At 36.3% G+C, this 15,849-nt stretch overlaps 1 protein-coding gene across 4 annotated transcripts in view; it reads left to right on the forward strand.

Annotated features, from left to right (window-relative positions):
* Nucleotides 1-3,554: 3,554 nt before the first annotated feature.
* LOC102698711 (regulator of G protein signaling 7) overlaps nucleotides 3,555-15,849 on the forward strand; it is a 96,159-nt gene continuing 83,864 nt past the window's right edge. For 2 of the 4 annotated variants that reach the window (XM_069179875.1, XM_006638661.3), the window contains exons 1-2: nucleotides 3,556-3,769; nucleotides 4,689-4,806. In XM_069179875.1, coding sequence (XP_069035976.1) covers nucleotides 4,729-4,806 — 78 coding nt within the window. In that variant the 5' untranslated portion in view covers nucleotides 3,556-3,769; nucleotides 4,689-4,728. Of the gene's footprint in view, nucleotides 3,770-4,688; nucleotides 4,807-15,849 lie in introns of all 4 variants that reach the window. The other 2 variants (XM_015363243.2, XM_015363245.2) reach the window with 2 other exon arrangements.

Genomic DNA, 15,849 nt, shown 5'->3' on the forward strand with positions numbered 1-15,849 from the left:
AGCTACCGTATATATGTAAAGCACTCAACTAAATTTCAATAACTAAAATAGACAAGTTGTACAGATACACTACAGTGGGATTCTGTAGTGCAAGACAGCAAAATTGGAATTGCAAAAAGCTTTTTAAGAAGCCAATCTGGAACAAATTGCCACTAAATATATGAAAATGAATTCAATTAATGCAAATCTGTCTTTGTAGAATCAAAGAGAGAGAAACACTAGACATGAATTGTGTTTTACTGGGTTGGAAAAGATAATCTACACAAATTCTAAGACAAAATAGATGTTTGATATAATGCATTCTTTTTTATTACAATTTGTTAATAACATAGTAATTTCCCTTTAATTATGGAGAAAAAATAAGATATGTTTGTCACATAAGATAGGCATTAATGATATTTTTTAAACATACTTCACATTCATTTTTGACCTAAGTCAGATTTGTAGGTTCAACAAAAAGATTGAATGATTGTTTAACTGATCTCTTCATCATAAACAAGAAATATATCAGTGTCAGAGGACATCTTGGAGGTTTGGAAATTAATGCAATGAAGGCGTAAATGTTTGCACAACAGGAGCTGGCAACCTTAAAAAGGATAATGAAGTTAAAGAGTGTTCTAGAATTTCAATAAACCCTGTTATGACCATAATGACTTGGGCAGGTGCTTGAAGGACATGGGTTGTCTGTATGTCAGATTTTGCTCTCTTCACCTTCTTTTTCTGTTCCTAATGTGTTGAACAGTTTTACCATTGCGACTCTGAAATGATGACAGCTTTACTGTTTTCTTCTTCATTGTCACAACTGTGCGCAGCACCCTCCCTTCTCTGGAGCTTTGTCTTCTGAGCAGTACATGACATGGCTGAGATAACCATGAAGTGACTCTTTACACTGACTGGGATACAAAGTACCAAAGCATAACATTATTAGTATTATTCGGATGACTTTTTTGCATTGACAAGGCCTGAAACCATAGTATTTAAAAATAGACCATGACCCATGTTGGATTAAATGGTTATTGAACATGGGTGAATGATGGATGATGGATGGAATACAAGTTAGCAATGATGACCATGTAAAGGTGATTGATATTGAATTGTTTTCCCTTAATTCCCTAAAATAAATGTTAAAAAATAGGTCTAGCCGCTGTTTACAAGATGAGATGTCTTTAGCATATATTTTTACTGACAGTAAAAAAAAAAATGTCAGATTTTTTTGTTATCTCTAAAGTGAAGGTCACACAATAAGTAATTCACAGTAAACTGCCCTGAATCAAGGTAAAATTACATCCAACACTCAAAAGAAAAAAAAAATATGTGGATTGAAAACACTTTTAAAACACTTATTTTATTTCATGTTTAATGAGCTATTCAGCCACAATAATCTGTCTTTTTGGCACTAAGGCTATAGATGAACTTGCATTCTTTCAAGGGCAGTGTGTAAGCTTTGCAGAGCCTGAATGTCTTTCACCAGCTGTGAAGTTCTGGCCGTGAATGCAAAATACTCTGAAAACATAGTGACAATGCAGCAGCAGGAGGGGAAGAGATCTGGACCTTGTTTCTTGTAAACTTTCATTTCTGTTTTAGAAAAAACATCCAGAGTCATTATGAATCAGTGTGAAAGAGTAAGTAGCATTTTCCTACATTATTGAGAAAAGTACTATATTGTACAGTACTTTAGAAAATCTCAAATTAATAATATCTGTAAAAACTAAAGGGACAAAGCTTTAAACCTGCTCTCATGTGACGTAGAGATCAGTAGAGCTTGCATTGACATATAATTGGTTGAACTAGACTGACACTCTTTTTTTAATAAAAGTTATTAAAGAAATAAATAACCAGATTTGATTGCTTGCAGTCAAACATTTTGATAGAAGGCCATAAAAAGTGAATGATCTCATAAACAATACTGTGTTCTGTCACATGGTAAATAAATAGACGTTTAGCATCTCTTTCGAAGAACGTCCAATTAACACAAATGTGATTCATGTTTGTGCAAAGAGTGAACTGTAAGGAAGGCAGAAAGAAGTAATCCAGCCTTTCTGAAAAGGACAGCTGAAATGGAATTAATTAGTATTGCATATTGCATCTAACTAAGCATTCAAGCACTATGCGTTTGTAAGTACATACACACAGCACAGAATGCAATACTTGGGCTATAATTATATTCAGCTTTTGCTGGGAATTATGACTTTGAAAAAAAAGAAAATCATGAAAATTATATAATGTGCCATTTATTGGGTGACTGATCCTGTTAATATACAGTTTAATCCATGGAAAATTGTGTGTCATAAAAGAATATACATAAAGTCACTTTTGGATTTCAATAAGATTCTAATCCTAATAACTGAAATCATCCCCAAAACATTTGCCTTTTTTATTATCCAAAACACAGACACTTTAAATAAAGGAAATGTGTTTGTGCATGTGCATTACCATTTATCTATGCTCTGAGGCTCAATGCCACATTAACTGCCTGTACATCATACTAACCTGATTCAGTGCATGTTGTTGTGGAAACGGGCTGCAGTAAGTTAGTTACTATTGCTCTCTGCAGCCACTCCTTATGGCAAATGTGCTACTTTTATCATATCTTTAGATATTGCAAAGCTGAACCTTCTTTTCATGAGTAGTTCAAGACCTTGCAGTGCTCGGCATGCTACAAGAGAGGCCATTACAGAGGTGATGCCCTGAGATCTTGAAGGGGGTGTTTGAACAAAGGTTCTTAAATAGCTTGTTTTTTTTTCAGGAAATCAAAAAATATATATACAATATTATTCAATACAATGTTCTTCTGTAATCAATAGTTTACTCAAAACCTCAGTCAGCGTTTTCAAACATTCTAACAATTTTGAACACTATTAATATGGCTAAGGTTGGGTGCGAAGAAACTTAGCAATTGTTAACGTGGTTCACTTTTCACGTTGATTTGAATCTTCAAAAACTTGATCACAGCTCAGGCTAAGCCTTACATGAGCACCCAATATAACGTCCAGTTGTAGCCAGTCCAATTACATTTACCAATAAAATCTAACTGACTTGTTGCAAGGGGTTCCTCATCATTAAGACTATTTAAAACTCTTAACACTTTACACACAAAATTACTGTTTTTTTACATGTGTATAACAGGACTAACCTGGATAAAAAATAAACCTGTAGCAGAAGAATTGTGTTTTTACATAAAGAAGGAAAAATGGAAAGCAGCCGAGCAATGCAAAACACCTGACTCATGCATAGCAGTGTATGCAGTATACATTAGTTCTTATTTATATTCAAAACAATTACAGTACAGTAGCCAACGAGTACTTGTAATATACAGTAACAGCTGTGGAATTAAAAAAAAAAAACGATATTTCCTCAGCAAAAACAATGCATGCAACTTGAAGATGTATCCACATTAAAACGAAAGCGTTGGAGATGAATAAAAAAAAAAATAATGCGGCTAATATGCTACACCTCTTTCCCGAATAAACCCAACTGACCGTGCGGTCACTCAGTTGCCTAGGCGCTAGGGACATTTGACGTTTGAGTCCCCGCACGTGATTGGTCATAGGTCGAGGCGCGTTCACGCACTGAGCTGTGGGTGCCGCGCACCACCGCTCTTCAGCATCGTTCTGAGGGGAAGGGAGAGAGAGTGGGTCTGCATCTGGCGCACGATTCTCATCGTTTCCAATGAATTATTATCACATTCCTACGCCTGCCAGCTGACAAACTGCACAGCGAGTTGTCGAAGGAAAAGGGGATTTTTATTTGCGGTCTGTGCTTGCCCGAGGTAAATCAGAACCGTGCCGCCGTCGGTATTGACTTTGCCTTCATTCTGTGGAGAATGCAATGGATTGGTAGGGCGCTGCGGAGCTCTCAGTAGCTGTCTCTGGTCCTGAAATTGCATTCGTGCATCGCTGTGTCCACGGCACACTGCCATTTGTTGTAGAAAAATTATTGCAGTGTACTGTTTAGAGAGGAGGTGGTCGGTATACGGTAGCGTGTATTAATATGCGAAACGGCAAAAGACATCTCGAAGCCACTCGCCCGACGCTCGCGTATTTGCAAGCAAATTGGGAAATGACCGGTCTTCAGCTGCATCCACTATTTATGCTTTGAACATTTTACTGTACACTGATGTTAAAGAATGCTTTGAAATGGCCGAAAGTATTTTTTTTTTAATCGTGCTGCTCTGCTGATCTTCTAAAATGTCACCTTCCAGGATAAAGTCACACGTATGATCACGCATTCACTTGTGGTGCATGAATTTGAAATAAGCCTTAGATGCTATGTCGAGATGTTAGGATATTTGCAAACGCAATTAAATATCTTAAGTGTGTGAGATGTGTCATTTTCCAGTTTCTGTTGTGTAAGTGTAAAGGAGGCATTTCGCTGATGAAACTGGTAAAACAGGTTTAATTTGTGGAAATCTGTTCTGTAGCGGTCGTGAAGCCCGGTCTCGTATAGTCGAGTGTTGCTGCTGTTGAATTTGGATACTTGCCGTCCGCACTGGTATCTACAGTAGGTGCCTTACGATCTCCTAGCGAGGCGGTAAACGTCAGTCTCAAGCGGGTGGATCTTACCCTTTACTTCTAACAATATCAGAAGTGGCGGAGTTACCCCCATTGAACTGCTGCTCTCGCATGAATTGCACAGGCACTTGCCAGCGGGTAACAAGCGGTCTTTTCTACATTTGTACGTGGTTCCAGCTGCAATCGTCAAAATACTGGCTGCTGATCGGACTGGGTCATGGCGCAGGCAAATAACTACGGGCAAAGCAGCAACGGAGTAGCGGATGAATCTCCTAACATGCTCGTCTATAGAAAGGTAAGGCGCGCAGTGATCAGCGATACCCGATGTGCGGTGTTCCTGATTGAGTGATGTGATTACTCATAGACAGGGGGGAGAAAATGTGTGTTCTGGCCTAATTGTCTCTGCTGTTTCATAATACAAATAAATGTTTTCAAAACTGCCGAGATATAAATGTAGTGTGCTTACCAGCGTCTTGAACTTTCAGTCAGCCAAATGTTGTATAAAGAATGTAATGCAATGCGAGAGAATTGCAGACCACTCCTACCTTTTATTTGGATGTTAATGTTTATTTTCAAACGATTCCATTGTTTTCGGCGAAACACAATAGAGGAGAAGTCGTTTTATTTCATAATAAAACAATATGGAATATGCATCATACATATATTGATTATTATTATATGCATAAAAATAGTAGGTTATGCCTTTAGATTTCAGGATAACTTTCTACCAACAAAGTAATTTTAGACTCTGGATACCAAAATCAGACAAAGATGTGTTTACCTTTGGAATGCTTATTAAATTAATGTTTGATTTGACTTCATGCTGTATCTGACCAGTTTTGCAATATGTGTATAGAGGAATGCTGTTTTATTGTTAAGGGTTTTCTGTTCCATTTATGTTTATTTACAAATCATGGCTATGATCATTTCAATTATATGATCGTCCTTCTAATTCCAGCACTGGCTGAAAGTTACATCTTGTTATTATAGGAAGGAAAGGGATGTACCAGGATCCCCAGCCTAAGAAAATTATCCGTGGAGTGCCCCTAGCTCTATAAAATAAGGGACCAAGGAACAATATTACTTGAAGCTGTTTGACCCCTCCTGCCTTCATAGGCTTATTAAGAAAATTGTCTTAGCTTTGAGTTAACCCCTTTCTCTCTATTTCCCTTATAACCCTGCCCCCAAACACTACAGTTCAAGGGTTTGCTCTGCATTCCAGATTTCATTCCAGGTGGAACTGCTCTTGTTATATCCACCTGAAAAAGGAGGAACGGTGTGCGAAGAGGAAGAATAGTTTGCATTTGCTACTTGGAAAAAAAACCCCAGTAGATTTACTGTAGCTGTGTGCGTGTTATGTACAGTAACCGTATCAGCTCTTGGTAGAGCTCAGGGTAGGTACTGTAGATTGTAATTAATATCGATGTCTGCACTTAGGAATGTGCGTTGTAGGTTCCTAATGGAACCGCAGAGGAAACAAGATCTGTGTGCTTGTGTAGTGTGGGGTGCAGTTCTGTTAAATGCATGGATTCTTCTTTCTGAACAATAAAGGTGTGTAATACACTATTGTAAGTGCCTAACAGCAATAACAAATCGGTATACATGCAATGCAGTTTTCCATTCATTTTAATTAACATTTTTAGGTTTTCAGTTCCTCCCATTAATTGAACACTGAATTGTGTGCACCTCCTTTACACTTTTCGAATTAGTTTAGTCATGTGGAATTTGGGGCAGGGTGGTGAGATGGTGGTTAGCTCTGTTGCATCACATCCTTGAGGTCAGGGAACAGTCACTGCCTGGTGCAGCCTGTGTGGGATTTGCCTGTTCATCACATATCCATGGGGGTTTTAGTGCACTCTCCAGTTGCCTTCGGCCTTCCAGAGGAGTGCTGGCCGGGCTGAGGTGGCTGATATTTTACCAGATATCATTTTGAAATGACAAGGCTCGGGTTTCGAAAACGTTACTTTTGAAAGACGCCATTTCCTGTCAGGCTTCTGAAATCGAGGTTGGCTGCTGTCCGCGTGAGCCGGTGTTGCACAGCTGCCGGCCATGTGCCCTGACCTGTGCTGTTTCAACGATTTTGTATTGAATTTCTCTTTGGCTCTTCATTTGAAGAGTAACAGGAATATTGGAGAGGCGTACTGTATAATCCCACAGCTAAAAACAGAAAAGTTATTTTAAATGATTGATATGTCCAACATCTATTTACAGTAGGTGCCATGTCTTGTGTACTTTTCAGATACAAAAAAAATGAATAAAACATTCTAACACTAACCTCATTGAAGGTCTACAAATTGCACTTGATCCTACATTAATCAGTAAATTATTATATGTTCCTTGTACTACAGAAGGAAAGCAGTCCAGGGTTTGCACAGTAGACTAAGGATTTTTTTCAAAGCATTTTAGTGTATATAAAATAAAACAATAGGTAATATTCCTGTATATACAGCATATATTCCCTCTTCAGATATCGTTGTATGGTATGGAATCCTAAAAAATTACATTCATTGAGGTAGTAACTAGTGGTTATCTGTAACTGTGATGAGGCCAATATTCACACTAAGTGATGTACAGTATATAGAGTTGTGTGTTGTGGGTTGCTTAAATCTGTTTACTTACAGCTTCAATCTGTTATTAAAGATTACAATGCAATTTGATTTTGACTACATCTGGATTAGCTTGCAACATTTACAGTTATCCAATTTCCAGACACATATATCCTAATATGTTACTGTCTGCAGTCCAAAAGTATACAGAGAATACTTGCGGAACGAACAAATTACATTAGGTCGTTTTTTTTGTATGCTGTGTAAAGAGAACTTTAGCAGATCAAGTGGCTTTTGCTTTCTTATTTAAGAATTCTTAATTACATGGCCTCTACAGAGGAAAGGATTTATTCCACTTTTTTCTTGCTGATAGTGCTCTTGGCCTGAGTAATTATAGCACTTCCAGCATTCACATGTGCTCTTTTTCATATGGTATAATAAATAATTGTTTTCTTCAAGCTTAACAGTCACTTCCTTGTAACATAAACTTTTACAACTGGCAAGTTGCAAGTCCATCACATTTTGAAGAACATGGGTAATTTCCTTGAGCAATGCTGTCAAAGACTTGTTTGCACTGACTGCAATATCTATCAGATTAATAAATAAAAAAGGTGACTTCCTTTCTTGAAACATCTGCAGTAGCAACAAAGATGTTTATGAGTAAAGGTCTGAATTATCTGACTGAATGTCTTTTTAACAAATCTAAATATAGATTTTTGTGTTTTAGCTCTACCTTTATTGTTTAGAGCTGTTTTTAATACTTCAGAGAATATAAAAATAGTTCACTTCATAGTAAATTGGTTTCTTCTGTTCCATTAGTAATTTCATTTAGGATGGTTATTAAATTTACAGATCTACAGATTTACAGATTTTTTTGTATGTTGTGGCTTGTTGCCGAAGAAGTGGAATTCACCAGTAATGTGATATTCAAGGGTTTTTTTTTAACAGTCCACTTTAAACCAGACAGAAGCCACTGACATTTGCTAATGAGAAAGGTTGAGAGTAGGTATGTCACAGAAATGTAATTAAAGCCAATAATTAGAGATTGATGTGACTTGACACAATACAGTACAGTATATATATATACTAATTCTAGTGAAGGCAGGTACTGTAAATATAGGCCTGGTACAGTATATACTGTATATATACACTGTGTTTCTATCCCATACAATAAGCAGAAACCATTAAAACAAATTTATATTATAAAGAAAAAACAGACCAAAAATTAAAAGGAATTAATTAAAAATATTAATTTAACATTCATAGAACATCCATTCAAGCTACTGTTTTCTTAATTGTAATGCAAGTGCGTCCTTTATACTTAGTGTTGTTTTTTTAGACTAAGTCTGGTGGCAGGATTGTGATAAAGCAGTATTGTTTTCACTTATATAGAAGAAAGAACAAAGACTCAAAACGTCTTTCTTCTTCTCCTGATAAAAGCAGTCTGTTGATATTGTAATATTCTGTTTGCCTTTTTATTGCTTCCCCTATCGTCTAGAAGAAGTAAAGGATTTGCTAACATACACTACAGTAAACACCTGAGTCTTTTTCATAAGCACAGTAGCTGCTTGAAGTTCAGTACCTTTGTTATATTTATAGGTTAATGACAGATGCCATCTGCCAGGTGTTCATCTAGTCCTGAATGATGTCTAAATATTTTGAATTTTATTGTTTTACTGTGTTATCCTCCTATTTCAGTATAATCTTTAATCTCTGATTTACTAGAATTCAAATAATTGATATAAATTTAGAAGAACAGTCGCCATTGTACAGGCACCTGTTCTGCTCCACTAACTGCGTCATTCAAGTTGGAGCATTCACTTCTTATCTGTACTCTCTGTTTCCTATCCAGTCTGTTCTCCTATCCAACAGACAGCTCTCAACTAGAAACATGCTAGGCTAAGTAGCCCTGAATCCTGTGGTTGCAGGGGCCAATTAGACATCTGTGTAAACTGTACATATTTTAATATACAGTGTATGTACAGGTACTATATACAAAATAAATCACTCGACACTAGTATGTGGCTCCATTAGACACCTTAGCTGTTGACCTAGGCCCTGTGACAGAACAACTTGCCATGGTGTCACATGAATTCAATACCATGTATTAGGCACTCAAGACAGCGGCACAGAAAGAGCAGGATTCTGTAAGTGTTTTACAAAATTCGCTTTATTTTCTCAGATACTGATGTTACCATTCGTTTTAGAAAAAAAGTCAGATCACCTTTGCCTGTCAATGGCACCATCATGGAAGGAAATTGAATGCAGTTTCTTAAACTGTAATTAGAAAGTGAAAATATCATTTGTGTTTCTGTTGTCTGCGAATGAATAGTTTTCTTGAACTCAGTAGTTTAACAATTTAGGAATTGTGAATGTGCTGCCAAGGAGCAAGAGTTATAGCAGTTGCAGTAGCTTCTATAAAAATACTGCCAACCAGGAAAATGAAAAAGGTTTGTTTGCTTTTCATATTTGTGTAAGGGTGAGGAAAGATTTCAGACTGCTAATGCCTGCACATTTATTTTATATTCATTTTACTTTCCTGTTGTGACTTTTAAAACACACCTGCTTACACCTCATTTGTTAATTTCCTCCCCTCAATTATTACCAAAAAATAGGTTTTTAACAAAACTGATAACAACAGTTGACAACATGCTCAACCCCCTTAAATAACTCATCACTTATTCGAATTGTTCTTTATCATTTGAAATGTGAGTTGTGTTTTCACACTCAGATCCATTGTGAACCAGTCTGGATATGTGCTGTGTTTCCTAGAACAAGTCAATCTGAAACCATAAATGTGCTGTAGTCATAGGAGAACAAGACATTCTTTGAATAAGTAATGACAAGCAGGAATCCAGCTTTGGCTTCATACCCTTGTTTGTTGGAGTGGTGGTTTGTGCAGCTACTGTAAGTTATTATTAAAATGGAAACTGATGGAAATATTTGTGTTAAAACCTTTTGCAACTCGGTTATATTTGTTTACCTGATTGAAGAAACATGTCATTATCCTCCCACAGTGTTTACAACCAGGTAAATCGGTTTGTGGGTTTTACATTAAACAGCTATGTAAATAACCAAGGAAGCAACAGCAAGTGTATTTGTCCGGGATACTTGAATTGGGTCCAAGAACCCAAATAAGATAGTTAAAATTAAACTAAAGCCTAATCTTTCCTTAATCCATGATACTGCGCCCTGGAATCATACTGGTCGATCCTCTAGTTTAGCTCTAATTCATGAGTAATAATGAATTAGATTAGTTTGAGGGGTGTTTATTGAGTATTTAGTTATGAGCATATTTGGCTTAATCTACAGTACTTGGCTGAGACCCCCTTGGCATTAGGATGAGGAAACCGGGGAGCCCCATTCAAAGTGAGGAATTAACCAAGTGGTAACTGCAAAGCTGAAGATGTGGTGGAGGGGCACATTAGGCAAAACGTAGAAAGAAGAGGAATTTGTGTGTAATATACAGTACAGCCCTGAGAAATTATATCTGGACAACAGCTGGGATGAAAGTGGATGAAAGTCAGTCTTGCCGAACTGCAGTCAAAACATCCATATCCTTACATGTAGTGAAAGTAAGACTTATTGATCTATAATGTCTTGGTGTGGAATTTGCCCTTATTATGAATAAGTACCACCTTAGCAAATGTTCAGTCGGTTGGGCACTACCCTTGTCATCACTGGCAGAGTTATGTGACTATGTGAGTTATGTGAGAGTCAGTGACTCTCAGGCTTGCAGGGAGGTTAGTGCTACAGCTAATGCTGAATCAGAGGAGCATGTCTTTCCTTTCTCATTGTCCCTGTGTAGGCAACAGCTGCTGGTTTGGGAAATACATGAATTACAAATGAGAAAATTCAAAAAACAAAATTACAGTTTTTAAAAACAATTATATTTCCTGAAAAACCCTGTAATCTTACATATTAATGTTAAGTACTTATGACTAATTATTAGGTAACTGTTGTACGTCCGTGAGTACATGAGTTAATTTGGAAGAATGATCTGAAGGAGTTACTGTGCTGTATGTTCTGGTAAATGTATTTAAAACAATTTACAGATTCTTTATGTATACAAATTCATAGCACAAAAAATGGAACAACCCAAACTTTTATCCTACCGTTCCCTAAAATAGGTCTATTTGATTAGTTTAGATACCAAATATACGTCTCTTATAAATATAATTACTGTACATCCTAAATTTACAACTGATAAACCTAATTAAATTGGAAGTATAAGCGGCACATAACATTTGCAATTTAATTCATTGAAATAACACTTAACTAAACTTTGCATACATTAATTTGGAATATTTTGTATTCTAGAATGTACTTCATTATTAATATGTCATATAACCACTTTATGAGCAGTCATATTATAATCTGAGCCAAAAGCATTTTGGTGAAGGTCAGGTCAAATGCACTATTTTTGTTAGACTTCTTTCTTCATTTCTGTGTAGTTAATATTCCTTTTCTTCACTGCCACCCTCATGTGAGAGTGAAGTACTGTACATCTGATGTCACTTTGCGTGTGTCAATGGAGTGTGGCGGTAAGTGTACTTAGTTCCATCAGCCAATCAGGATGCTTACTGAGAAGAGTTTCCTGTGGTGCACAGCAATGAATCATCTTCTTCATGTTAATCTCCCTGCCTGAAGGAATGCCATAGCCAGTGTATTGCAATGTGTCTTCTGAGCTCCTATGCCAAAACCAGTAAAGTGCATTTAGGACTTGGGCCACCAACCTCTGTAATGCATGACTCACACAGTATATTGAAATATTTCATTTCAACCATATGATCCTCTGAGGAGCGCTCAGACAGAATATTTCACTCCAGCTAAAGTACACACTGCCAGCATTCAAATGTAGTGCAATATGTTACGCAAACCGCATTAAGATAGTACACAGCATTAATTTTAAATTAGATGGAAGACATTCTTTATAAAGTCTTTGTTGTTTTGCGTATATCCCTGCTTTTGAGATGGAAAACACCGGGAATAATATACAACAGTACATGTACTATATGAAAAGATCATACATGAACAGCTACTAGTACCGTGTCTTTATACTATCCCCAAAATACAAAAAATGAATGTTCATTAGGTCTAAGACCATTTAAGGATCGTATCATACAGTATGTTTCATGTAGCAAACCTTTAATTTACAGCAGTTCCAGTCTATATGTATCATATAAATGGAAATGAGAATTCTGGATTAAAATTTTACATTTTACAGGGAAATAAAAATGTATACAAACAAAAATAACTTATTTTCCGAAAATATTTTCTTTAAGGTACTGCTCAAATGGTTTGCAAGCTGATGTATCACAACATCTGATGTTACAATTTTGTATTGGATTCATTCATTTTGTGGCATCCAAATACAATGAGTTAAGTAACAAATATAATTTGACTGATATATTTGACTTTCATATTGAGCAGAGTAGTAATTATTTTATTAAAAAGATACAGGTTCTTATAGAAAGACAGCATTTATCTTCCTGAAGATAAATTTCAGTTGATTCAAAAATGATGAAAGATGTTGTGATAAGTTTATCTCTGAAGCCTTTTATAAAACACACCCTGAAAGCAGCTTTTGAAATATACAGCATAGGATTTCTATTAGGGCCATAGCCACTAAATAGCAGTAATGTTATTAACATGGGACAATTGCCCTTTTCACATGTTAAGTATACCTCCATTACTCACCCACTGCAACACTGCTGTCCTAACACATGGCACAGTTACCTCATAGATCCATGTTCAAGTCACAGTATTACAGTGAATATTGCTAAAGACCACTAACATGCATACAGGTCACATCACCAAATACTGTACCTCTGCAGGAAATGTGTAACACATACATAGCATTCAATAAAGCATGAGAAATTTACTGTGTGTATCAGCACAATGAAAGGCTAAGGATGTGATCCCACTTGGTGCTCATTAACTTATAGCTTGTATAAATATACAGTTGGTGGTCTGCTGCAGATCTAATAGGAGGGCAGAACAGCAAAGAGTCCCTGACGTCTTTTGAGTTTTCTGTCTTTTAGCTTTACTCTTTTTGTCATGCTTTTATTTGCATGACATCATACATGCAAGTGATGAGACAGTAGGAAACTTCTTGAAGCTAAATACCTCTTTCATTCTCAGAGCATTCAAAAGTGCATTCCAGTATGTTTGTGAATAATATTTTTATTTACTGTGCCTACCAAAAGTATTGGGACAGCAAAGTCAAACCTATTATTTTAACTTGAGAGTCAAACGAAGTGTGTTTTTGACCGTGAAATTGCTATAATAAGTACAATAAAATATACGTTTAATTTTTGTCCATGTACAGTATTTGATCCAAACAACAAAGTTACCTCTTGATATATCAAGAAATTGGACTAGATAGAATATTGAGTGGTAAGTGAAAGAATTAATGAATAGTAAGAATTATGCAGATAATAAATTTAACAACTGAATTAAATGAGTGATGGGGTGGTTTTTATTCTGATTGTATTGTAATTTTTTAATCTATTTTTTAATTTTGAAATGGGTTAAACATTCAATGGTTTACATCTGTAATGCAATATTTGAGTATGTGTGCATAGTAATGAAAAAGTGAATTTAATATAGGGAAAAATAAGTTCTATTTGACAGGCAAGGAAAATGTGTATTGATTAAACATGAATACCTTTCAATTAAGTTTTGGTGTAGTGTCTCTTTTTGATTGTTTTTGCTCTCTTTAATGTGTTCAAGCATTCTTTAAATGGCAGCGTCTGTCTTCATCTCACAATACACACTGACTTACCTGTCTGCTCTCCTGTATGAATAATGGAAGAGAGCTCTTATAAAGTGGCAGAGGATGAAACGCGTTTCCACTATATACAGTAGCTTTAACCACCAGGGACATTTTAATTAAAGTTGATTTGTAATTGTCAGAATATCAAGGTAATGGATTCATAACTGACAATATTAACAAGGCTTGGATTTGAAAGCTCCCAGGACTCAAAAAAGATGATTGGTTTCTGTTTCCTGCTCAGACTTCCTCACTTACCAATCACAATTGCCCTATTTTTCGCTCTGTATCCTATCTCGCTGGTATCATGCCAAACTTTTATTCTGTTCCCCTTAATCATGCCTTTGAAGTCCTCACTTTGGAACTATTAAATTAGTTCAGTTCATGTATGCATTTCAGTATCTGTGAGTAGAGTTGAATTAAACACCTTTTTTACTGCAATGTCTCAAACCATATGTCAGTAAAAGTTCTTTTCTTGAGTCAAAACTAAGGCATTAATAGGTAATATTTTAACATTTTCTTTTTATGCAGGCTTGGAAGCCTTTTTACATCTTTAGTTTTATTTCTAATATTTGAATCATACTCCATAAATGTTTTCTGTGGCATATAGGCTTCATTTTATAATTTAAAACAAAATCCTTCACATTTTACAAAATGGAAGCCACAATATTATGATAGTGAAGAGGCAAGTCAATGAAAATAGGATCATTAGAAGATGGGTAAATTTGAAGGGAAAAAATGGTTTCCCTAAAAATATAGCGTCATAGTGGAGTGTTCTTATCGCCTTAAAGCTCTTGAATTACATTCTGTATACCTCCTGACTCACTTGAACAACACAAGCATGCACAATATTTCATTTCAAGCACACTGGTTGTTTTACTGTATATTAAATAGTGCATTGTACATCTAACATCTGTCTCAAGCTATTTTCTGTTCCCCTTTTATTGTATGCAGTACATAGAGAAGGCCTTTGTCATTCTTTAATAGATTACAGATGTGTGCCAGCAGAGTGGGTCTGGGATATCGAATGAATGAAGTGCTATTGAAGGGTAAAGTCTATATTCTTGAGAGTCATCCATTAAGTTTCTCCTCCATGAAAATGCTCACATCCCATTTTATTGCCGAAATAGAATCAAGGGTGCCTGGCGTTTATACACCAATTTTTTTTTTCCCACCGGTGCTGTGTAATTGATCACTGATGTTGGGGAATCCAGAATTTAAGGATAAAATTCAGGTACAGTTCATCAAGTGTGGTATTTTATTTTTTAAAAAGACGACTAATGTCCACTGCCACTGAAGCTGTTGTGCACTTCAGTCAGAGAGCACAGACTCTCTGTACTTGACTGGAGAGCGCACAGTCAGGGGAAAATCTTCAACGATCTGTAAGTGAGCTGGCTGATGACTGGTCACACTGCTGCCCGAACTCACATCCTTTGAGAGGGAATGACTGCCCATGAAGCAGCTTGGCATTTGCAGTCAGATACTATTTAATAACAGAAAGGCTGACACAAAAAATTAGTCACTCAGTTAATCATTTAAATAGTCAACCATTACTTTTATCATTTTTTTTATTGTGCAGACAATGTCACGCTGTTTTACTGTGAGTCATAATACAGTAGAACATAATGCTTTATGCAGGTTGCTTATGAAGTTAGTCTGATGGCCTGTTTAAACAGATCTGTTAGGAAAAGAAGCTTTTCGAAGCACCACAGAACAATAAAATTGACTACACATGCAAATTGCACCGGAGGGAATGCTTTCCATTGACAAAGACATTGCATACCAGAGGGCAGAACACCGCTGGACTAGTGTCTATTAGATTTGATACGGCAGGAATACACCAGTAGATCCTAGTGATCTGACTGCTTCCAGATGTGCACTATTGTTATTCGTGGGAAAATCATTCTCATCTCATCTCATCTTGACCCCACTTTCGTGTGTGTCACAGAGCATTTATCCACGAGTATGTACTGTATGAGTATGTTTCTCTCAGTAAATTGTTTGAATAAATCAACTA

This window comes from Lepisosteus oculatus, chromosome 17 (genome assembly GCF_040954835.1).
Source record: "Lepisosteus oculatus isolate fLepOcu1 chromosome 17, fLepOcu1.hap2, whole genome shotgun sequence".
Lineage (NCBI taxonomy): Eukaryota > Metazoa > Chordata > Actinopteri > Semionotiformes > Lepisosteidae > Lepisosteus > Lepisosteus oculatus.